This window comes from Dama dama, chromosome 33 (genome assembly GCF_033118175.1).
Source record: "Dama dama isolate Ldn47 chromosome 33, ASM3311817v1, whole genome shotgun sequence".
NCBI lineage: Eukaryota > Metazoa > Chordata > Mammalia > Artiodactyla > Cervidae > Dama > Dama dama.
Genome location: NC_083713.1, coordinates 3,782,561 through 3,805,587, shown reverse-complemented (window position 1 = coordinate 3,805,587; position 23,027 = coordinate 3,782,561). Strand labels below are relative to the sequence as shown.

At 44.0% G+C, this 23,027-nt stretch overlaps 1 protein-coding gene across 1 annotated transcript in view; it reads left to right on the top strand.

Annotated features, from left to right (window-relative positions):
• HERC2 (HECT and RLD domain containing E3 ubiquitin protein ligase 2) overlaps window positions 1–23,027 on the top strand; it is a 238,172-nt gene that overhangs the window by 109,757 nt on the left and 105,388 nt on the right. The window contains exons 34-45 of the mRNA XM_061135706.1: window positions 71–222; window positions 875–1,066; window positions 9,877–10,064; window positions 11,133–11,325; window positions 12,591–12,773; window positions 14,725–14,906; window positions 15,632–15,779; window positions 15,861–16,057; window positions 16,296–16,526; window positions 17,389–17,527; window positions 19,101–19,244; window positions 21,738–21,880. Coding sequence (XP_060991689.1) covers window positions 71–222; window positions 875–1,066; window positions 9,877–10,064; window positions 11,133–11,325; window positions 12,591–12,773; window positions 14,725–14,906; window positions 15,632–15,779; window positions 15,861–16,057; window positions 16,296–16,526; window positions 17,389–17,527; window positions 19,101–19,244; window positions 21,738–21,880 — 2,092 coding nt within the window. The remainder of the gene's footprint in view (window positions 1–70; window positions 223–874; window positions 1,067–9,876; window positions 10,065–11,132; window positions 11,326–12,590; window positions 12,774–14,724; window positions 14,907–15,631; window positions 15,780–15,860; window positions 16,058–16,295; window positions 16,527–17,388; window positions 17,528–19,100; window positions 19,245–21,737; window positions 21,881–23,027) is intronic.

Here is a 23,027-nt window from a genome sequence, read left to right as displayed (position 1 = left end):
CAGAGCGTTGTTTTACTGACGTTAAACGTCTGACAGTATTCTAAGTAAAAGTCTTCATCTTTGTTTGAAGGGAACCCCTTACCGATTGTTTAAAGGATGTTGATTTGATCCCACCTTTTAATCGGATGCTGCTTGAAGTAACTTTTGGCAAGCTGTATACTTGGGCTGTTCAGAATATTCGAAATGTTTTGATAGATGCAAATGCCAAATTTAAAGAACTTGGTAAGTTAAAAATCTGATGGTTGAAAGGCTATATTAAAATTGCTGTTGATGTCAATGATGATTATTAGCATTATTTCTTAGTTTGACTCTTAATTATATATTCTGGAAACTTTGAAATGCTCATTTTTGCTTTCAAGACTTTCATAACTTTGTACATTAGAATGATAATCTAAGCTGCTTTGAACTTTCTCATATTCTAAACTAAACTTTCAGAATTTTGCAGAAGAGATAGTACTGTACTATCCTACTACAAAGTTTTTGTATTTTAACATTTTTAAGTGTATCACACAGTATATCTTAAAATGTATTTTTTATTACTACATAATTTCCTTAACAGTTTGAGCATCTACAGAGGGAGGATTGGTTTTGTGGAAGACAAGTGAAATCTCTCTCGTGTAATTGACATGAAAGGAGTGAGTCACTAGGGGTATTTAGAAGAGCAGTGTTACAAGTTTTGTAGATAGATGGAGACAGCTACATGTGACGTGACGGTGGTATGATTATCACAAAGTAATACGAACTGCCCAGTGTCCACACTCTGTGGATATCTGATGAAAAAGACAGACTATAAAAAAATTGCTAATGTTTTCTACTTTGTGTATGTTCTTGGATCAACGCACAAGAAATTTATTTGAGTGCCAATGCCTTTTAGGTATCCAGCCTGTCCCCTTGCAAACCATTACAAACGAGAACCCATCAGGACCAAGCCTGGGGACGACCCCACAAGCTCGCTTTCTCCTGGTAATGCTCAGCATGCTCACCCTGCAGCATGGTGCCCACAACCTGAGCCTTCTGCTGAATTCTGGCACGCTCGCTCTCACACAGACGGCACTTCGTCTCATCGGTGGGTTGGCCTTACCCTAAGTCACCTGTGAAAAGTCATTGGCTTGTCTTGATCTCTCTTTCTACAAGCTTTTTTTTTGGTGGATAAGTACAAATAGCATAAAATTTACCATTCTAAGTAATTTTATAATTCATTGTCAGTAATCACATCCACAATGTTGTGCAAGCATTAATACTGTCGTCTATAACTGTTTATCACCTGAAATGCAAACGCATGTCCATTTACCAGTGACTCCTGACTTCCCACTCCCCTAGCTATTGGCAGTAGCAAATCTGCTTTCTATCTTTGTGGATTTACTTGTTTGGATGTTTCATACAAATGAAATCATACAAACAAATTTCAGCCTTTTGTATCTGGCTTGTTTAGCATGCATTAATATCAGTACTTCATTTCTTTTTATGGCTAGTAAATACTACATGAATATACTATGTTTTATTCATCTTTTGGTGGATATTGGCTTATCTCTACCTTTTGGCCATGCTAAATAGTATTGCTAGGGCATTTGTGTACAGGTTTTTTATTTGCAAACTTGTTACCAGTCCGTTTGTTATATACATAGGAGTAGAATTGCAGGGTCATATGGTATTCCTATGGAGAAGGCAAAGGCAACCCACTCCAGTACTCTTGCCTGGAAAGTCCCATGGACGGAGGAGCCTGGTAGGCTGCAGTCCATGGGGTCGCGAAGAGTCGGACACGACTGAGCGACTTCACTTTCACTTTTCACTTTCCTGCATTTGAGAAGGAAATGGCAACCCATTCCAGTGTTCTTGCCTGGAGAATCCCAGGGACGGGGGAGCCTGGTGGGCTGCCGTCTATGGGGTCGCACAGAGTCGGCCACGACTGAAGTGACTTAGCAGCATGGCATTCCTGTGTTCAGCTTGCTCAGAAATTGCCAAACTATTTCATAGCACTATATAGCACATTTTACATTTTCACCCGCAGTGAGCCAAGAGTTGCAGCTTCTCCATGTCCTTGCCAGCACAAGTTATTTTCTGATTTTTTTTTTTTTAATTTAGGCTACCCAAGTTGGTGTGAAGTGATATTTCATTATGATTTGTTTTACGCTTCTCTAATACTGAGTGTCGTTTCATGGATCACAGCCTTGTGGTGAAGGGTCTTGCATAACTCAGTGAAGGGGTGAGTCCTGCTGTGCAGGGCCATCCAGAATGTCACAGTGACGAGTACTGATAGAACGTGGTCCACTGGGGGAGGGAATAGCAAACCACTGCAGTATTCTTGCCTGGAGAGCCCCATGGACAGTAGCAAAAGGCAAAAAGATAAGACAGCAGAAGATGAGCTCCCCAGGTTGGAAGGTGTCCAGTATGCTACGGGGGAAGAGAGGAGGGCAGTTACTAATAGCTCCAGAAAGAATGAAGCGGCTAGGGAAAAGTAAAAACAATGCTCAGGTGTGGAGTGTCTGGTGGTGAAAGTAAAAGTCGATGCTGTAAAGAACAATATTGCATAGGAACCTGAAATGTTAGGTCCTTGAATCAAGGTAAGTCAGACGTGGTGAAGCAGGAGATGGCAAGAATGAACATTGACATCTTAGCAATCAGTGAGCTAAAATGAATGGGAATGGGTGAATTTAATTCAGACGACCATTATGTGACCATATATTGTGGCCAAGAATCCCTTAAAAGAAATGAAGTAGCCTTCATAGTCAACGAAAGAGTCTGAAATGCAGTGTTTGGGTGCAGTCTCAAAAACGACAGAATGATCTTGATTCATTTCCATGGCAAACCTTTTAGCATCATAGTAATCCAAGTCTCTGCCCCAACCACTGATGCTAAAGAAGCTGAAGTTGACCAGTTTTGTGAAGACCTATGATGCATTCTTGAACTAACACCAAAAAGTGATGTCCATAGGGGATTGGAATGCAAAAATGGGAAGTGAAGAGATACTCAGAATAACAGGCAAGTATGGCCTTGGAGTTTTGTCAAGAGAACACACTGATCATAGCAAACACCCTTTTTCCAATAACCCAAGAGACAGCTCCACACATGGACATCATCCAGATGGTCAATACTGAAATCAGATTGATTATGTTCTTTGTAGCCAAAGATGGAGAAGCTGTGTACAGTCAGTAGAAACAAGACCGGGAGCTGACTGTGGCTCAGATCATGAGCTCCATGTAGCAAAATTCAGACTTAAATTGAAGAAAGTAGGGGAAACCACTAGGCCATTCAGTTATGACCTAAATCAGATCACTTAATGATTGTATGGTGGTGGTGACAAATAGATTCAAGGGATTAGATCTGGTAGACAGAGTGCCTGAAGAACTATGAACAGAGGTTCATAACATTGTGTAGGAGGCAGTGACCAAAACCATCCCAAAGAGAAATGCAGAAGGCAAAGTGATTGTCTGAGGAGGCTTTACAAATAGCTATGAAAAGAAGTGAAAGTCAAGAGAGAAAGGGAAAGATATATCCAGCTGAATGCAGAGTCCCACAGACTAGCGAGGCCTTATTAAATGAATAATGCAAAGAAATGGAGGAAAGCAATAGAATGGGAAAAGACAGATATGTTCCAGAAAGTTGGAGATATATATCAAGGGAATATTTCATACAAGGATGGGTATGATAAAGGACAGAAAGGAAATGGACCTAACAGAAGCAGAAGAGATTGGAAAGAAGAAGAGGTGGCACGAATACACAGAGGTATACAATGAAGGTATTAGTGACTGGGATGACCAGGATGGTGTTTTCACACACTTAGAGCAAGACATCCTGGAGTATGAAGTGAAGTGGGCTTTAGGAAGCATTACTATGAACAAAACAAGAGGAGGTGATGGAAATCCAGCTGAGCTATTTAAATTCTTAAAAGATGATGCTGTCAAAGTGCTGCAGTCAGTATGTCAGCAAATTTAGAGAATTCAGTGGCCATAGGACTGGAAAAGGTCAGTTTTCATTCCAGTCCCAAAGAAGAAGCAATGCTGACAAATATTCAAACTACTGTACTGTTGCACTCATTTTGCATATTGGTAAGAAAGAAAGAAAGAAAGAAAGGGAAGTCACTTAAGTCATGTCTGACTCTTTGCAACCCCATGGACTGTAGCCTATCAAGCTTCTACGTCCATGGGATTTTCCTGGCAAGAATACTGGGGTGGGTTGCCATTTCCTTCTCCGGGAGATCGTCCTGACCCAGGGATTGAACCTGGATCTCCCTCAGTGTAAGCAGGTGCTTTACCGTCTGAGCCACCAGGGAAGTCCATTACCAGGACTTCAGCCAAGAACTTCCGGATGTACAGGCTGGGTTTCAGAGAGGCAGAGGAAGCAGAGATCAGATTACCAACATTCACTGGATCATGGTGAGAGCAAGGGAGTTTCAGAAAACATCTGATTTTGCTTCATTGCTAAAGTCTTTGACTGTGGATCACAACAGACTGTGGAAAATTCTTAAAGAGATGGGAGTACCAAACCACCTTACCTTTCTCCTGAGAAACCTGTAAGTGGGTCAAGAAGAAAAAGTTGGCACTGGACATGTAACAATTGTTTGATTCAAAATTGATAGAAGAGTATGACAAGGCTGTATATTGTCACCCTGCTTATTTAACTTTCTTGTAGAGTACATGTGAAATGCTGAGTTGGAGGAATCAAAAATTGCTGAGAGAAATAGCAATAATCTCAGATATGCAGATGATGTCGCTCTAATGGTAGCAAGTGAAGAGGAACTAAAGAACCTCTTGATGAGGAGAGTGAAAAAGCTGGCTTGAAACTCAGCATTTAAAAAAAAAAACTAAGGTCATGGCATCTGGTTCTATCACTTCATGGCAAATAGAAGGGGAAAAAGTAGAAGCAGTGACCAGTTTTACTTTCTTGGGCTCCAAAATCACTGCGAATGGTGACTGTAGCCATGAAATTAAAAGACTCTTGCTCCTTGGAAGGAAAGCTATGAGAAAACTAGAGAGCATATTTTAAAGTAGAGATGTCACTTTGCCGACAAACTTACTGTAGTCGTGTACAGATGTGAGAGGTGTACTATAAAGAAGGCTGAGTGCCAAAGAATTGATGCTTTTAAATTGTGGTGCTGAAGAAGACTCTGGAGAGTCTCTTGGACTGCAAGGAGAGCAAACCAGTCAATCCTAAAGGAAATGAATCCTGAATATTCATTTGAAGAACTGATGCTGAAACTCTCATACTTTGGCCACCTGATGCAACCAGCCAACTCATTGGAAAAGACCCTGATGATGGGAAAGATTGAAGGCAGAAGGAGATAGGGTGGCAGAGGATGAGATGGTTAGATAGCATCACTGACTCAATGGACATTAATTTGAGCCAACTCTGGGAGACAGTGGAGGATAGAGGAGCCTGGCATGCTACAGTCCATGGGGTCACAAAGAGGCAGACATAACTTAGTGGCCAAACAACCACAATACTGAATGACATTAGCCTCTTTGCCCATGCTTGTTGGCCATTTGTATATCTAGGAAATATGTCTATTCAGGTCCTATGCTCATTTAAAAATTCAGTTGTGTGTGTTGTTGAGTTGTAGGGGTCCTTTGACATTCTGGATACTAGATTGTTAACAGTGATATGATTAGAGGACTTTTTTTTTTTCACTCTGGGTTTTGTTTTAATTTGGTTTACAGAAATTATAAAATGTCTAGTTTATCTATTAGTATTCTTACTATTCTTCTGTTGCTTGTGCTTTTGATGTTATGTCTGAGAAATCATTGCCAAATCCAAGGTCGTGAGGATTACCCATTATGTTTTCTCCATTAAGTCTTGTATTTAGTTTTATGATCCTCTTTAAGATGATTTTTTTAACGTGATGTGAGCTGAGGGTTCCCTTTATTACTTTTTTGGTTATCCAATTGTTTCAGTATCATTTTTTGGAAAGACTGTTCTCAGATTCTTAGCACCCTGTCAAAAATCATCTTGACTGTAGCTGTTTAATTTCTAGAATCTAGTTTTGTTTGTGTTGTTCTGTGTGTCTTTCATCATGCTAATCCCACATTGTTTTGAACACTCTGATAAAAGCTTTGTGGTAAGTTTTAAAATGGACAGATATGTCTTTCAACTTTTTCTTTCTCATGATTATTTTAGTTATTTCTAGATCCTTGCATTTCCATATGACTTCCAGGTCTGGCTTTTCCATGTCTGCTAAAAGGCCATTGAGATTTTAAAGGATTGTATTGAATCTGTAGGTCCTTTTGGGGAGTACTGCCATCTTAACAATATTAAGTTTTTTATTCCATGAATATGAGATTATTTTATATTTGTTTAGGTCTTCTTTCATTTCTTCTAGCAATATTTTATTTATTTATTTATTTTTAGTTTTACATGACTTCAATAGTTTATTTTATTTTTTCATTTATTTTTATTAGTTGGAGGCTAATTACTTTACAATATTGTAGTGGTTTTTGCCATACATTGACGTGAATCAGCCATGGATTTACATGTGTTCCCCATCCCGATCCCCCCTCCCGCCTCCCTCCCCACCCCATCCCTCTGGGTCTTCCCAGTGCACCAGCCCTGAGTACTTGTCTCATGCATCCAACCTGGGCTGGTGATCTGTGTGGTTTTTTTTGTTGTTATCAGGGTAATGCTGGCCTCACTGAGTAAGTTAGTGAGCAGTTCCCTCTGGTTCTGTCTTTGAAAGAGTTAGAATTGGTGTTGATTCTTTAGTGTCTGGTGCCAGTTAAGCCAAACGGTCCTGGTTTTTTGTTGTTGAGAGGTTTTATTTATTTACTTTTGGCTGTGCTTCTTGGCCTTTTCTCGGGCTGTGGATAGCGAGGGCTGCTCTCCATTTGCCCTGTGGGGCTTCTCTTGTTGCAGAGCGCAGGCCCAAGGCATGTGGGCTTTAGCAGTGGCGGCACAGGGCCCAGGAGTTGCAGCTCCCGGGCACAGTAGTTGTGGTGCACGGGCTTGATTTTTCTGAGGCATGTGGAGTCTTTCTGGTCAACAGTTGAACCCATGTCTCCTGAATTGGCAGGCGGATTCTGTTCCACTGAGCAACCGGGAAAGCCTCTCAATCTGTTGATAGCTATTTGATTAGTGATTCAATGTCTTCACTTGTTTTACGTCTGTTCACATATTCTACTTGAGTCAGGTCAGGTAATTTCAGTTTTTCTAGGAATTTATCCATTTCCTTTAGGTTAAATAATTTATTAGTGTACAGTTCATAGTGCTCTCATGATTCTTTTTATTTCTGTAGGATTAGTAGCAATCTTGCCACTTTTCATTTCTGGTTTTATTTATTTGTATCTTCATTTTTCTTGTTTAATCTGCTTAGTTTGTCAGTTTTGTTGACATTTTTTCAAAAAAAAGTCTGGTTTTGTTGATTCTGTTGTTTTCTGTTTATCTCTGTTCTAGTGTTTATTATTTCCCTTCTGCTACCTTTAGGTTTACTTAGTTCTTATTTTTCTAGTTCCTCCAGGTGTAGTCAAGTTGTTTAGTTGTTTTGAGATCTTAAGTATGCATTTATAGATTTAAATTTCCTCGTTAGTACTGTTTTTGCTGCATCTCTTAAGCTTTGATATATTGTGTTTTTGTTTTCATTTGTTTCAAAGTGTTACTTTTGGTTATGATTTTTCTTTGTTTGTCTTGTTAAGTTTTCACATACTTGTGTGTTGTTTAGTTTTCACATACTTATGACTTTTCTAGCTTTTGTTATAATTTCTAGTTTCATTTCACTGTGATCAGAGAATATAGTTTAGATAATTTTAGTTTCTTTCAGTTTATCGTTTTGTGACCTAAAATACTGCCTCTCTTGGAGGGTGTTCTCTGTGAACACCTTGAGAAGAGTATGTTTTCTGTTGTTTTTATATAGAATGTCTCTTCATGTCTGGTAAATCTGATTAATTTATAATGTTGTTCTTTGCTGAAATTTTTTAGATACTGCAGGGCCAGTGTTCTAAATCCAAATCAAAGAGCAAAGCTTTCCTAAGCAATTTGATTTTGCCAGTCTTTGTGCCCACAGGACCCATTCAGAAATATGCACCAGACTCTGAGTCAGCATCTGATTTCTGTGGACCTCATTAGCAACTAAACATCGCTTTTAAAAGTCTTGAAAGTATATCTCCCTCTAAGGTTGACTCTATTTTCCTGTTGTCTCCGTTTTTTTCCAGAGACTCCAATAGGTAAAAGTCAGAACACAAATTGTTAATTATGGGGGCTTCCTCTGTTAACGGTACTGACTGTGAAAAGCCAGGGAGTTGTGTTCAATGAGTACATATCTATCTTTGTTGCTTTCTCTAATCAAGGTGATTCTCTTTCATATAAGAAATCATTAGCGTATAGTATTTTATATTAATTTTTCTGTATACATCCATGTACAATAGCCACAAAATACAAATCACTTTAAAAAAGATTCTCCTTTTTTCCTTATTGCAAAATGTATTCAAACTCTTAGCAGCAAATTGAGCATTTTCAGTGTTAACATTATAGCTGCTTGGGGAGATACCAGCTAGAATGGAACCCCCGCCCCTTCTGGGGCCTCACAGAGGCACTCCCAGGTTGAGAAAAAGACTATTTTCCCTCTAGTTTATTTAAAGCTTTACTCCTGACCTGGGAATTGAACAACTTTTTTTTTTTTTCCTCCTTCTTGGAGGAGAGCAGAATACAAACTTTAAATTTCTCACCCAACCAGGCCCGTCTTTGGGAGTGTTTGGGGCCCTCTTCTGTCCTACCTGGAGAGAGAACAAAAACCACAGGGTTACCAGGGGTGTGCATACCGCTCCCTCAGGCCAGCATGCTGATTCCTGGGCTGAAATTTACTGTTTTCAAATACATTGGTAAATTTTACTTCTCACAGATTACAGCTCAGCTTCTATTTTATACTGTGAGTGTTTCCATGGCCGCCAGGGACCAAATTTTCATGTCCTACTCCTTCATTTTCTCTTGTACCGGACAATGGTTTTGCAATATTTGAGTGAGTCCGCATTGTTCTAGCAAATCCTGTTGCTGCCATCCCTGTGTCAGGGTTCCCAAGACCACCTCCGGTTTTAATGATTTGCTCGCAGGCCTCATAAGACTCCAGCTATAGTCATACTTAGGGCTAAAGTTTGTTACAGTGAAAGAGTGGAAAGCAGAATCAGCTGTGGCACATAGGTAAAGTGTGAGAGAGACCGGACACTCACCCTCTCCTGGTGGAGACACGCAGAGTGCACGTAGTTCACCTAGCAGAGAGCTGTGACCACAATGCAAAGTGTTGTCTTTACGTACAGGGTGTGGAGACTTGGCGTCCTGGGCTTTCACTGGCAGGTCGTGTAGGCGTCTCTGCCTGGCCCTTGAGTAAGCTTCAGACCCCCCGGAAAGAAGCAGATTTTATCAGAGACCATGTTGTCTGTGCAGTTTAGGCCCAGGAATGGCTTCTTGGCCGTTAAGGACTGATGGGAGCCTTCACGAAACCCAGGTTCCCGAAGGCCAGCTGAGGGCCAGCCCTGTAAACAGGCTTTTCTGGGGACAGCAGTATCAGGCCTTCTTTATCAGCTCTTTTCTTCACAGTACCATAATTAAAGTTTGTTAATTTCTCACAGTGTTAAACATTTAGATGGTTATCATTTGTTTTCCTGTTCTAATAAAAATTTGAGTAATGAGTGTCTCTCTAATCATTTTTGCTTTTTGGAGTGGATCATAATTCCTGGAGATAGAGTAAATATCTTTTCTGAGAATTTCTAAAATCTTATATGTATTTCTAATACATATTTATATATTTTGTCCTCTCCTTACCTTTTAAAAGTCTTAGTTCTCATCAGTAAATTTTTCATGGTATTTGTTGTATTGGTAAAAACTACACTATAGATTATTTAAAGTATCATCTTCATTAATACTTAACTGCTTCATCTGCTGTTTCTGATGCTCTGATAGGCCCTAGTTGTGATAATGTTGAAGAAGACATGAATGCTTCTGCCCGAGGAGCTTCTGCTACGGTTTTGGAAGAGACACGGAAGGAAACAGTCCCGGTACAGCTGCCAGTTTCAGGGCCAGAGTTGGCCGCCATGATGAAGATTGGAACCAGGGTCATGAGAGGCGTGGACTGGAAATGGGGTGATCAGGTCCTTAGAGATTTGAGTTAAATGCATTAGCCATACATTAGTCACCTTCTGCGCATCCTGACCTGCATGCGATGAGTGGGTGGAAACTGGAATAAATACCTACACTCAAAGACAGGTGTGATCGACAGGTGATGTAGTTACCAATTCCTGGGTGGGTGAATAGAATCTCAGAACCAGTAGAGAAAAGCAGCTGCCTGCTCCAGGGCCCTTGAATAGGACCACATCTTAGAGGAGTAGCTGCTTGTTTTGGGAAACTCCTGGCCTAAGCTTGACTTGAGGCCTGGAGCAAGAGTGAGGGTGAGCAGGAGAGAGTAAACCACATCTGAATAATCATGCCGTGGAAGCTCTGACCCTGCCTCTGTGAGCTGATGGCCAAGTGCCAGTTAGGGGTCCTGACCCAGCAGCTACAGGTATCTGCGTGGGCAGTGTCCGTCCTTCCCCTTTGCCCCCCGCACCTTGCTCCCATGTGTGTGTCGGGTCTCCCCGAGAGGAGGTTGGGACTGGGCTCTGCGCCGTTACTGCAGCGACGGGCTAGGCCAGTGCTCATCCTCCTGTGACGTGGAGCATGCTTGTCACGTCCAGGCTTTCTCAGCTTCACTCTTATGCATGTAGCTTCTGAGAGCCGTGTCAGAAATCAGTGTATCTAGAACAAACAGCAGCATGCTGAAAACAGCTTCTGCTCGTAGAAATTACAAGTAGAGTTTCAGTCTTAAGATTTGAGGGGAAATTGAGGACTGAAAGGGAATGAGGAGGTACTGGTGCTTGTTTGGGGTTCCCAACCCTGTGAAGCCCAGTGAGGGATCAGGGGGGCCAGTGAGCAGGTGGCAGAAGCAGGCTGGAAAGTCTGCTGTCTGCATTGGCTTACAGAGGGTGCTAAGTGCGGTGGTTCTTTCCCCACCTACCGCTTTCGTTAGGGCTGTGGGCGTCACTTCTGCAGTGATGAAGTAGGCTCTGCGTGTAGGCGGGCTTGGAGCCCTCCGCTGACCTGAAGTCTGTGCAGCCCCCCTCAGGCCGTGCTCCGTGAGAGGCCTGCGCCCCCCTGACCGGTCTGTGCTCTGGCCCCCTCAGGACGGACCCCCTCCCGGCCTGGGCCGTGTGATCGGCGAGCTTGGGGAGGACGGCTGGATCCGGGTGCAGTGGGACACCGGCAGCACCAACTCTTACAGAATGGGGAAGGAGGGCAAGTACGACCTGAAGCTGGCGGAGCCCCCGGTCTCTGCACCGCCGTCCGCGGAGGACTCGGACACGGAGGACGGCTCCGGTGGGTGTCTGGGGCCCTGGCAGCTAGCTGTGCGTGTGTGCCGGCTGTCCTTCCTTCTGGGAGCAAGCTTTCCACGAAGGCCTGGCTGAAACAGGCCCAGGAGCAGGACAGCTCCTGTCCCTCTCGGACATGGTGTGGTGGGGGCAGGTGAAGTGGCATAGAGCCCGCTGCGCCTCTTCTCTGCTGGGTCTGCTGGGGACCCCCGAGCCTGTGTCTCATGCCGTGGACGTTGCCGCACCATGCCCTCACGCATGCGTTTTCCCTTCTTTCACCTTCTCGCAGAATGTGTCACACAGTGTGCAGTTAGTCAGTACTTTACTGCCTTCAGTAAAATGAAGGTGGGAGTTTGGTGACCTCAGAAAGTTAAATCCTATCTATGAAGAGGCAGGATTGTAGGAGGAGGGCTTCATGACATTTTTCAGACATGTCTGAAAGGCCTTGGGAGACCAGTCTTGGTGAGACTGTCCAGGAGGCTGGCACTGATTTGGGGGGCTCAGGTGTCTGCTTTATGCCTAGCATGGCAGGCTGCCAAGGTCACTTTCATGGTGAGGAGAGAAAAGCCGAGAGACTGAGTTCCCTAGAGAGAGGGTGGTGTGGAAGGTGGGCTGGGTGTTCCGTGCCCATGTGTGTGCAGGCTGCTCCGTGCCTGTCAGACAGAAACTGATGCTGCCTGTCTGGGGCACGTCAGGAGCAGCACACGGGAAGCTGTGTGGCCCCTCCTGGGTAGTCGATGCCCATTTGTTATCGCTGCATCTGACAGTGTCCAGGCCAGTTGTCCCTACTCCTGCCTCTCTGCCAGGGGGTTTCACTTGTGAAGTTGGGGCCTGAGCAGGGTTGGCCAAGTGACAGAAGCTGGTCCGGTTCCACGTGTATTCCTTATCAAAGATCCAGTGATCCGTACATGTGCGCACCTGGCTTCCCTTCCATGGAAGCGCCCACCTCATACTTGTCCAGGGCACAGCCAGCTTATCGGCGGCCAGCTTCTGACATTTAAGTTGTTTTTCTAAAGAATGAATCCTTGAAATTGTTTTAGTGTTTCTGAGCTGTAGGATGAGATTGCTTTAAAAAATTGAACTGTAATTGAAAAGTCTTATTCCCTTCGATTAGGGTGCGTGTTCAGTGCATCCTGAATTCCATCTTTAATGTAAAGAACTGCTTCCCTTTCTACAGTAAGAGAGAAGTTTGTGATATTAAATCCCTTAGGTTACACGTAGAGTCATTTTCCAGTTTATTTGGAAGTACCTTATTTTGATTCTTTTTTTCAGAAGCTGAACAAATTGAAAGGAATATTCACCCCACTGCAATGATGCTTACCAGCACTGTTAATTTACTGCAAACTCTTTGTCTTTCTGCTGGAGTCCATGCTGAAGTTATGCAGAGCGAAGCCACAAAGACCCTCTGTGGGCTGCTGCGAATGTTGGTGGAGAGTGGAACAACAGACAAGACATGTATGCAGTGGAGAGTTGTGGGCCATAGAGTCAGAACTGGGCTGTCAGTTTGGGGGGGTGTGTGTGTGGGGGTGATTGTGGGGGTATGTGTCGGTGTGGTGAGGCTGCCGTAGTGAATTAGCACAAACATGGTAGCTGTACTCTCCATTATCAGCATCACCCTCCACAGCGGTGCATTTGTTACCGTTGGTGAACCTGCATTGATTTATCATTAGCACCCACAGTTAGTTTACAGTGGAACTCACTTTTGGTGTGGTACACTTTGCGGGTATACATGGTACCACAGACATGACCTGCCACTTCAGAGTACCACAGCCTGGGCAGTCTCAATAACAGAAATTGACTTCTTCACAGTTCTGAAGGCTAGAAGTTCAAAATCAAAGAATGAGCAGGTCAAGTTCTTTTTTATGAGTCTGAGGGCAGGATCTGTTCCAGGGCCCTCCCTAACATCTGATGGTTTGCTGGCAGTATTTTGGCATTCCTTGGCTTCCCTCATCTTCCCTTTGGCATCCCTCATCTTCACATGGCATTCTGCCTGTGTGTGTCTGTCTCCAGATTTCTCCTTTTTATAAGGATGTCAGTTACATTGGATTAAGGACGCACCCTAATCTAGTTTAACTTCATCTAAACTTGGTGCATCTATTTCCAAACAAGGTCGCATTCTGAGGTACTATGGATTAGGACTCCAACATGTGAATTGTGGGGGAACATAATTCAACTCTTAACAAAGGCTTAAAGCGACAACTTCACTCTCTCAGAATTCTAGATAGCAGAAGTCCAAAATCAAGGCATGCTCCTTCTGACACTCTGGGGGAAGACCCTGAATTTTTGCTTTTGTACCTCCAGGCTTCAGAAGTGTGGTGTATGGTCACATCATTCCAGTTTCTGCCTCATCCTTACATGAATGCCTCCCCTTTTCTTTTCTCCCTATTATAAGTACTTTCATTCGATTTTGGGTTCACCCTAATCCAGTATAATATCATCTCAATCTTGACCTTAATTATATCTGTGAAGAATTTATTTCCACATCTGACTCTGGGTGAACATGAATTTTCAGGGTACAATTCCGTCTACCAAAGTGTTTGAGTATGTGAATATGAGTATATATAAGTGTGGGAGAAGTTGAGGAAGTGATTGGAGCAAATGTGTGTGTGTGCGTGCAGGTGTGAGTGTGTATACATGTGTGATTTTGAGATTGAGTGTGAATGTGTGTAATTGGGTATGTTTGTGTGAGTGAGACACCACTGTGAGAGTGGTGTCTGATGTGGGGTGCCAGGGCCTGTGCATATGTGTGGGTAAGTGTGGCTGAGTGAGTGGAGCGAGTGTGTGTCTGAAGAATGGTGTCCCTGGCGAGCAGGGTCGCTGGACTGGGGAAGGGGAGCTAGTCTGGTGTCTGAGCAGGTCACATGGCATGCCCCCACCTCAGAGTCTCTGCCAGCCAGGAGAGTGTGGAAGCCCCAGGTGTCCAAGCGTGGAGACCCTGGAGGAGCAGACATGGTCACTGTCTCATGAAAACCTCTTACTCTTTTTCTAGTAATACAGCCTTTTTAAAACTTGGGCTGGGAATTTATGATGCAGATTAAATATAAATGAGCTCATGGGGGATATTTAAAACATGTGAAATTCACAAACTGTGGTATTTGCTCTCCCATAGATAACTGCTACTTGAATTGTAGATTGTTTTCCTACTGCTTAGAAACAGTACGTAGATGAAATTCCTTAACGAGTGTGAGTTACTCCACGTACCTTAGAGATTTTAAAATGTAACGTGTTCCTTGAGTTAACTGGCAAGTATTCTGTTCTTCTCACTTAAGAGTCAGTGATACTGTAGTGTATTTGTAAAGGAGCTTATCATTGAAAAGAAGTGATGTGGGTGAGTTGAAGGCAGAGGCTGTTCTGAGTGCTCCCTGTTGGAAGGTGGGTGCGAGCTGACCGGTCTTCGCTCTGCCAGCCTCCCCCAGCAGGCTGGTGTGCCGGGAGCAGCATCGGAGCTGGTGCACCCTGGGCTTCGTGCGCAGCATCGCCCTCACCCCGCACATGTGCGCGGCCCTCAGCTCCCCGCCCTGGATCTCGCTGCTCGTGAGGGTCGTGGAGGGACACTCACCGTTCACCGCTGCCTCCCTACAGCGCCAGGTAACTGCTGCCACACTGGTCCACGCTCACTGTGGGTTTTGGGATTGAGAGCCCCATCAGCGCTGGCATCAGGCTGGCCATCGTAATTAGGTTCCTGAGTGCGCAGAAGAACTAACACGGTGGATTTTCTAGATACCAGTGCATACTAAGTCTCTTTAGCTGTTTCAATGCTTTGTGACCCTCTGCACTGCAGCCCGCCAGGCTCCTCTGTCCATAGAGATTCTCCAGGCAAGAGTACTGGAGTGGTTGCCACTTCCTACTCTGGGGGATCTTCCCAACCCAGGGATTGAACCTGTGTTTCTTATGTCTCCTGCATTAGCAGGCGGGTTCTTTACCACTAGGGCCACCTTGGAGTCCCTGAGACAAGAGGCTAAAGATATTGATTATTTTAAATTGATGAAGTTGTTAAGCCTTAGATGAGTTGCTTTTCTATGACCAGCTGCTCTCATCTTCACCATAGTGGTGGTATACTTGTCTTGAGAAGATTTAAACTAAAGAAATTATTTTTTAATTAAATGAGTATCTGCATGTGTAATGTAGCTTATTTTTTTAACCTGATGATTCATATTATTAATCAACTTTCAGGTAATTATGTGGCTGTAAAATAATATTAGAATTTTCACACGATTAATTGCATTGCAGGAACAAAAATTAAAATCTTTACCTCACAATCTGTCAGATAATGGCTTTCTTTAATACTTGCTGTTTTCAATCACCTTTATCAGATCTTAGCTGTGCATTTACTGCAAGCAGTGCTGCCGTCATGGGACAAGACAGAGCGGGCCAGGGACATGGAATGCCTTGTGGAGAAGCTCTTCGGTTTCCTGGGCAGCTTGCTCACCACCTGCTCTTCGGATGTCCCGTTCCTCAGAGGTGGGCGGCTCTCCCCCTTCCCGGTGTCCTGGGTGAGAAAGCAGGGCATCATGTAGCCCTTTCTTCGTGTGTGTTCTGCAGAGTCTGCTCTGAGGAGGCGGAGGGCCCGCCCGCAGGCTTCCCTGACCGCTACGCACAGCAGCACGCTGGCGGAGGAGGTGGTGGCCCTGCTCCGCACCCTGCACGCCCTGGGCCAGTGGAACGGCCTCATCAACAAGTACATCAACTCCCAGCTCCACTCGGTCACGCGAAGCTGTGCGGGAAAGCCGGCTGAAGGGGTGGGTGCTGCGCGCTCTTGCACGTCTGGTAGTGTTTCTCTGTAGAATGTTGTTTTGGCTTTCAGATTATCTTTTTAAATGCCATGTATTTTGTTCATGGGTATATTTTAAAATATATTTTACTGGGAAAAAATTATTGAGGAAACTAATATAAAAAGTAAATTTGGCGTAATTGTGAATGTGTAAGATACGGGTAGCCCTCTGGGCTCTCCTCGAGTTCGCTGTCTGTCTGCACTAGGCCCTGTTAGATGACTGCTTTCCTGATGGCGAGAGCCCGGAGGTGGGCAGCCTCATGGCAGTGCTGGCTGTCATTGGCGGCATTGACGGCCGGGTGCGGCTTGGGGGACAAGTCCTGCATGATGACTTTGGAGAAGGCACGGTGACTCGCATCACTCCGAAGGGCAGAATCACTGTGCAGTTCTGTGACCTGCGAACCTGTCGTGTTTGCCCGCTGAATCAGCTGAAGCCAGTGAGTGCGCTTGTGTTCATGTTGCTAGGTGGGGAGGTGAAGGGCTTTTATGTTAGAACCGGGAGGAACTTGGTTCTTGTAGTTGGGTCTGCCTTCCAGGTAGCTGTCCAACTTGAGGAAGACTGCCTTTCTCGCTCTGTTTGCATTCCAATTCCTGTGGTTAATCGGGTCTCACAGGGTTGTATAGATTAGCAGTTCATGTGTCTTATTTTAGCCTTTAAAGACATGAAAGGGCATTAGTTATTTACAAGGTCTTGTGTAAGTATATTAATTGTATCTATTTTAGAATGTGAATTTATGAGATTTATTTTTTATTGAACAACTCAACTTTGAAAAAACCTAAAAATGGTTTCTTTAAAATGATGATCTTTTTTCATGTAGAAAATGCTTAATTACTGTGTTGAGTGACATGACTATATTCAGCAGGTATTGTCATCTTAAATCTGTGAACTGGGGGTCCACTGGGAAAGTGAGTGAATTATGTTACTTTGTGTAACCTAAGTGAAAGTGAAAAAGTGCCGTTTTACTGTATGTTTCAATAAAATGCTGTTTTTGATTATTATAGGAATATATGCATCTCATAGAAAATTTGAAATGTATAGAAAATACTTGAGAATAACTACCACCATCATGTAATTATTGTTAAAAAGTTGACAAAAAATTAATTTAGGTTATATTTACTATACACGTAGGTCTTAATCTTACCTCCAGGGTCCTCTTTCAGCATTGTTTTCAGATGTAACAGCAGTTTTGAGTCCGTGTGTGGTTTTAGAGTTGAGATTCCTGGCCATGCTGACTTTGAGGACGCTCGCTCGTGCCTCTCACTGGACACACTTTGAAGGTCTCTGTGCTCTTCCTGCAGCTTCCCGCCGCGGCGTTCAGTGTCACCAACCTGCCCTTCACAGAGCCCATGCTCTCGGTCTGGGCTCAGTTGGTGAACCTCGCTGGAAGCAAATTGGAAAAGCACAAAATAAAGAAATCACCTAAACAGGGTTTTGCAGGTCAGTACATGTGCTTCATGATGAAATAGCTACAGTCTTAACTAGTGTTTGAGCAATGTCTGTTCTTTTGTCAGTAAGTTCTTTCATTGCTGAAGCCTTTGTGTTCGGATGGATTGGCCATTGGTTGAGTGATGGTGGGAGTGGTGATGAGAGTGTGTGATACAAAGGATGATGCTGTGGTGGGGGTGGCACCTGGGGAGCACCAGGCCAGCGTATATTCTGAACACACTTTTTGAAGAGGAGTCTGTTTTCTCTCTCACTGCCCACTAACCCCGTCTTAATCACACCTTGGGACCTCTGCCTCTGGCCTCGTGACAGCTATACCCAGCAGGGCCTGCGTGCTTCGTCCTGCCTCACTTGGCATCTGGATGCTGGCCACCCACGCAAGACCAAGGCCACTCGTGCTTAAAATACTCCTCTTCCACTGCTGTCTTGATTTTCTTTACATTGCTGCTCACGTGTTCTTTGAGAGTTCTTCTCCCTGACTATTCTTTGCACATTGGAAATCCTTGTGGTTTCATCCATAATTTCTAGCTCTTTAGGGCCACTCTTCTTGAGTTTTCTCACCCATTTCTCCCATCCCTGTAATTGCTGCTGTAGGATTAACGATAGTGAACACTTAACTCTGGATCTCCAGTTCACTTATCTGGCTAGAGGGTCAGGTGCAAGTAAACCATGGCATGTCCACAATTCAACTAACTTTGTCCCTTAGCCAGTGTTTCCTGTCACAGTGGATAAACCTGTCTGCCAGGTATTGGAGCTTGCCTCTCACTCTTCTGTGCCCTCCCATCCCTCATTCCCACAGCTCCATGCTGCTGTCCATGACCTCTGGCATGTCTTGCTTTGGAATGCTGCAGCTATGACTATAGTCTCAGTCTTCTTGTGGGCTGCCTATATCTTTGTAGTGGCTTCCCTAGGCTGTTCCTCAGTCAACTCAGGGACATTACTGCAGTTGTTGGATTAGATAAAATTCTAGAGCTATCAGGGAAGCCCCAAGATTCTAGAGAGTGCCATGATTTTGATGAGTTATAGAACTGTATGTTGTAAGTCTCTGATAAAATTGTCTCATAGATGTCTTGGCAAGACAAGAAAGTATTTTATTTGTGATGTAGGTATCTGGTTGAAATTTTAGCAATTTAGGAAATATTTGATTATACTAGTGATAGTTATGGAAAAGGAAATGGCAGCCCATTCCAATGTCCTTGCTTGAATAATCCCATGACGAAAGGAACATGGTGGGCTACAGTCCATGGGGTTGCAAAGAGTTGGACACAAGAGAGTGGCTGAGCATTCACGCAGCAGTAGCTAACATGATTCTAACTATGTTAAGCCATCTAATCGTCACCCCTACCCAAGGTCATGCGTGGGGAGCAAGAAGGGGAGAAGACCTGGGGTGGGGGGGTAGAGCGTGCTTCCCCACCACACGGGGAACGGCAGGTCTTGCACTGCAGACAGACTCTGACGTGATGAGCTGAGTCCCTCAGGGCAGGACCTGCTCAGGGCTGAACACCAGCTGGGGTGGTGTGCCCCAGCAGCATGTGCCTCTCCTGCTCAGTGCTTTTTTTCCCCACAGGACAAGTAGACTTGGACCTGCTGAGGTGCCAGCAGTTAAAGCTGTATATTCTGAAGGCGGGCCGCGCTCTGCTTTCCCACCAGGACCAGCTCAGGCAGATCTTGTCTCAGCCCGCTGTTCAGGAGGCTGCAGCTGCCCATACAGGTATCTTTTTAAGGAGCTCTTGTGGATCTGTGAGAAAGGCATACTCCAGTAGAAAACAGGCAAGGGACGTGAAAGGGAGAATACAGATGGCGTCTGCATGTACAAGAAAGATGTGCAGTCTGGCCAGTAACTGATGAAAAGTGATAGACGAACCTGAGGGGACTTGGTGGGGAGGGAGGGAAACAGTGTTCTCTTGCCCCAGTATATGAGATGTGGCCTGAGGACCAGTAGCATTGATGACACTTAAGAGGAACATGTAGAAATGTGGACTCTCAGGCTGCACCCCAGAGCTAAAAAATGAGGATCTGCATCTTTAATAAGGTGGTAAAGTGGTTCATATGTGCACAGAGTGGCACCACCCTAATGCTTTGCTATGCTAGTGCGGATTTAAGTTGGTACAACCATCTAACAGGCATTTGAGTAAACGTTAGACTTTAAAATACATGCATTTGTATATTCATTGCTTAACAATTTGTCTTGTGGGAATTTATCACATGAAATGATGTCATGGTGCTGACATCTTTTTACATCTCATCTGTAAACACGTGTTACATGTTTCCAGATGCTCATTATAGCTTTTTTTGTTGGTATTATTTTTGTGCTGACACCCGAACGCCCATTGTTAGGTGGTGTACCCATGTAGTGGGATATCATGGCACCATTCACAAATGATGATACATATATAGGTTTAATACCATGGAAACATCAAAATGATAAAAAGATATTGCTGTACATATGTTTTGTAGATTTGCATTCATCTGCTTACCAGAATAGTGATAGTAGAATTTCATCTGACTTTATTTTCTTTGTACTTTTCTGTATTACTTCAGTTTTCTGGAGTGAGCTCATTTCACTTTGAATAGAAAAAAAAAAGCTATGAAATATGTTTTTATTATCTCCTTTTGAAAGACATTGTGGTAAATATTATGGAAAACAAGATCGTCTTTGTTTATGATTTACTGTCTGGAGTCAGGGTGCGGAGAGAAAATGAAAGTAGATGGCAGTGTCCATGGTCTGGGCCTGTGTGCTGTAAGACGTGTGAGCACAGTTTCACGGGCGTCCGGGGGTGCTGGAGCTGAGGACTGGGGAGGGCAAGCAGCATTTGGGGTGTGTGGCAGCCCCTGGCTGCAGGGGTAAGGAGTTTCCATCCTGGGGGAGGAGACAGTAGGAGCAGAGGCATAAGCAGTGAATATTTGGGTATTGACCTCTGCAAGGATCTCAGGACTTATTGATGAATATGGGGCTAAAGCTGGGGAGAGGTCAGCTGAATCATGTGATAGAGTGCAGTGGCTGCCAGGGTGAAATGTAAGGCTGACTGGGAATATGTGGCAGGGCCTCACATGATAAGGAGGATATTCAGGATGACAAATATGGTAGTGAGTTATAGGAGTATTTGAAACTGGGAGATCATGGAGATGGGGAAATTGTGTCAAGTGATAAAGTGTCTTCCAAGGGAAGGCATGAAAAAATGGAAAGAAAGTACCAGTAGAGACTGTGATGCTATAGTCTTTTTAGATGATGACCTCTTGGAAAATCATTGAAAAGTCAAAGGTGGCTAATGTTTCAAGCTCGAGTTATAGGGAAGACAGGGAGGAGTGCTGTTGACAAAATTAGAAAGTCCAGTGGAGTATGTGGTGTTTTTCCTTAACTTAAGAGTTACGTTTCCTTGACTTAGGAGTTTAATTACAGCATGCTGAGTATGAAGTAAATGTAATGAAAGTGCAGATTCATTCTGTATTAGACATTAAGGACCTTGAAGATAATCCACAACTGTAGAGGATCAGGGAACCAGAGCCCAGGAAATTGGATTGACTGTTTTGTGGTTATCCCACTGAGGAGCTATGGCAGCACTGAATCAGGATTACCATCCCGCACTTGGGGCAGAAGAGGGGCTCCAGATGGAGCTGTCTAGAACAGGGCTTTAAGGAAAACACCATAGCCACCTGTCTTATACAGTTTTATGGAAACATAGCCACTAGCTGCACCAGCTTGTTTGCGTCATCTCTGGCTGCATTTACATTTCAGTGGCAGAGTTGAGTAGCTGTGACAGATCCTATGGTCAGTAAGCCTAAACTGTTTACTCTCTGGCACTTTGAGAAGATTTACAACCCCTAGTCATATTTGGGTTTGGTGTCAGGTTATAGTCTGAACAAGGGTTAATAAAAGCTTGGGCTGGAGACACATACTTGGGGGTTTCATAGAAGGGGTTTCTGCAGAAATGAGTGTACACCAAGATGGCAAAGGCAAAGAACTGGACTAAGGGCAGTAATCTGGGAAGTAGCTTTGGTTGGCTTTAAAGACACAGACAGATGAGTTAAAGAAGGACTGAGGCCAGAAAGTAGGGAGTGAAAAAGCCTTGAAGATTTTGCTTGCCTAATGCTTGATTAGGTAGAAGTCATGTCTGGTCTAACATGACTAGTGCACTGTCTTTCACAGTAAAGAAGTGTGTGTGGTTGAAAATGCAGTGTCACCGTGTTTTGTTTTTAAACTCAGATGATGGAGCAGCTGTATCCCCTGACCTTGTGGACATGTCTCCTGAAGGGCCACAGCCCCCCATGACCCTCTTGCAACAGCTATTGGCCTCGGCCACCCAGCCGTCTCCTGTGAAGGCCATATTTGACAAACAGGAGCTTGAGGTATAGTCAGTAGACCTGGTCATTTTAATCTGCTGCATTAAACTATAAACAGCTTTTGTGTGTGTGTGTGTGTGTGTGCCAGAAGTGTATTCTCTTAAGGATATGGTTTGAATTTTAAAAGATATGCCAAAATAATTCTTATGACTAGGTAGGTTTTAACCGTGTCTGTCATAGAGCACTGTGATGCTAGTCAGAAAGTGAATGAGTTAAAAGTTTAATCTTATTTTGAGTTTCTGTGAATTGTTTGTAAAAATTAACTAGATTCATCATGAGTTAATGCTCAAGTATTCATGGAGGGATCTTTTTCCAGGAAATATTATTATTGAAAGAGCTCTATTAGACCTAGGAGTACTGTATGGTGCTTGTTCATTTTTGTTTCACTCACCCAAAGCCTTTCTCGAACTTGCCCGGGCTCTCAGCCAACACCGTGTTTTGGAGCATGTGCCCTGCACCGCACACATGGTGGGCTGAGGGGGAGGGGGCCTTGGGCGTGTTCCCATAGAAGAGGCCTGATCAGGACTGAGTATGGCCCACCACATGGAAGACTAGATATTTTAAAAAATCTTTTTTGCTGTGTACTGTATTAAACATTCTGAAAAAAAATATCAAAGACAGGAGTAAAATCTTGAGCAGACAATTTGGCAGGTGGAAAATACCCTAGTAGAATACTCAGAGACTAAGACCCTGTGGGGAGCCCACATCCAGAGTGAGTTGGGAGGCCAGTTGGGTGCAGAGGGATTCTTGAGGAAGCCCTGGGCATGGGGGCACCGGGGGAGGAGGGTGCCAGGTGTTCTCAGACCAGGTCCGAGCGCCAGCTACTCCTTAGGTCTGAAAACCTGGGATGGGAGATGGGGTTACAGTTACTGCAAGGCAATGTTGCAAGTCATTTGTCAGATAAAAACAGGAGGCGCAGGAATGAGGAGCTAATCAATGAAAAGGGTGTTGAGCAGTTGCAGCCCAGAGCCATGCTGGGAGGTGCCCAGAGCTGAGGGAAAAATAAGACTTGGAGGAAACAAGTAGACCTAGAGTCGTCCTCTATGAATCAGGAAGGGCTCTTGTTCCAGAGAGAGAGCTACGGTGGTTTTGTCTCCCTTGATTCTTTTTTTTTTTTTTAAAGATTTATTTATTTATTCATTATTTGGCTGTG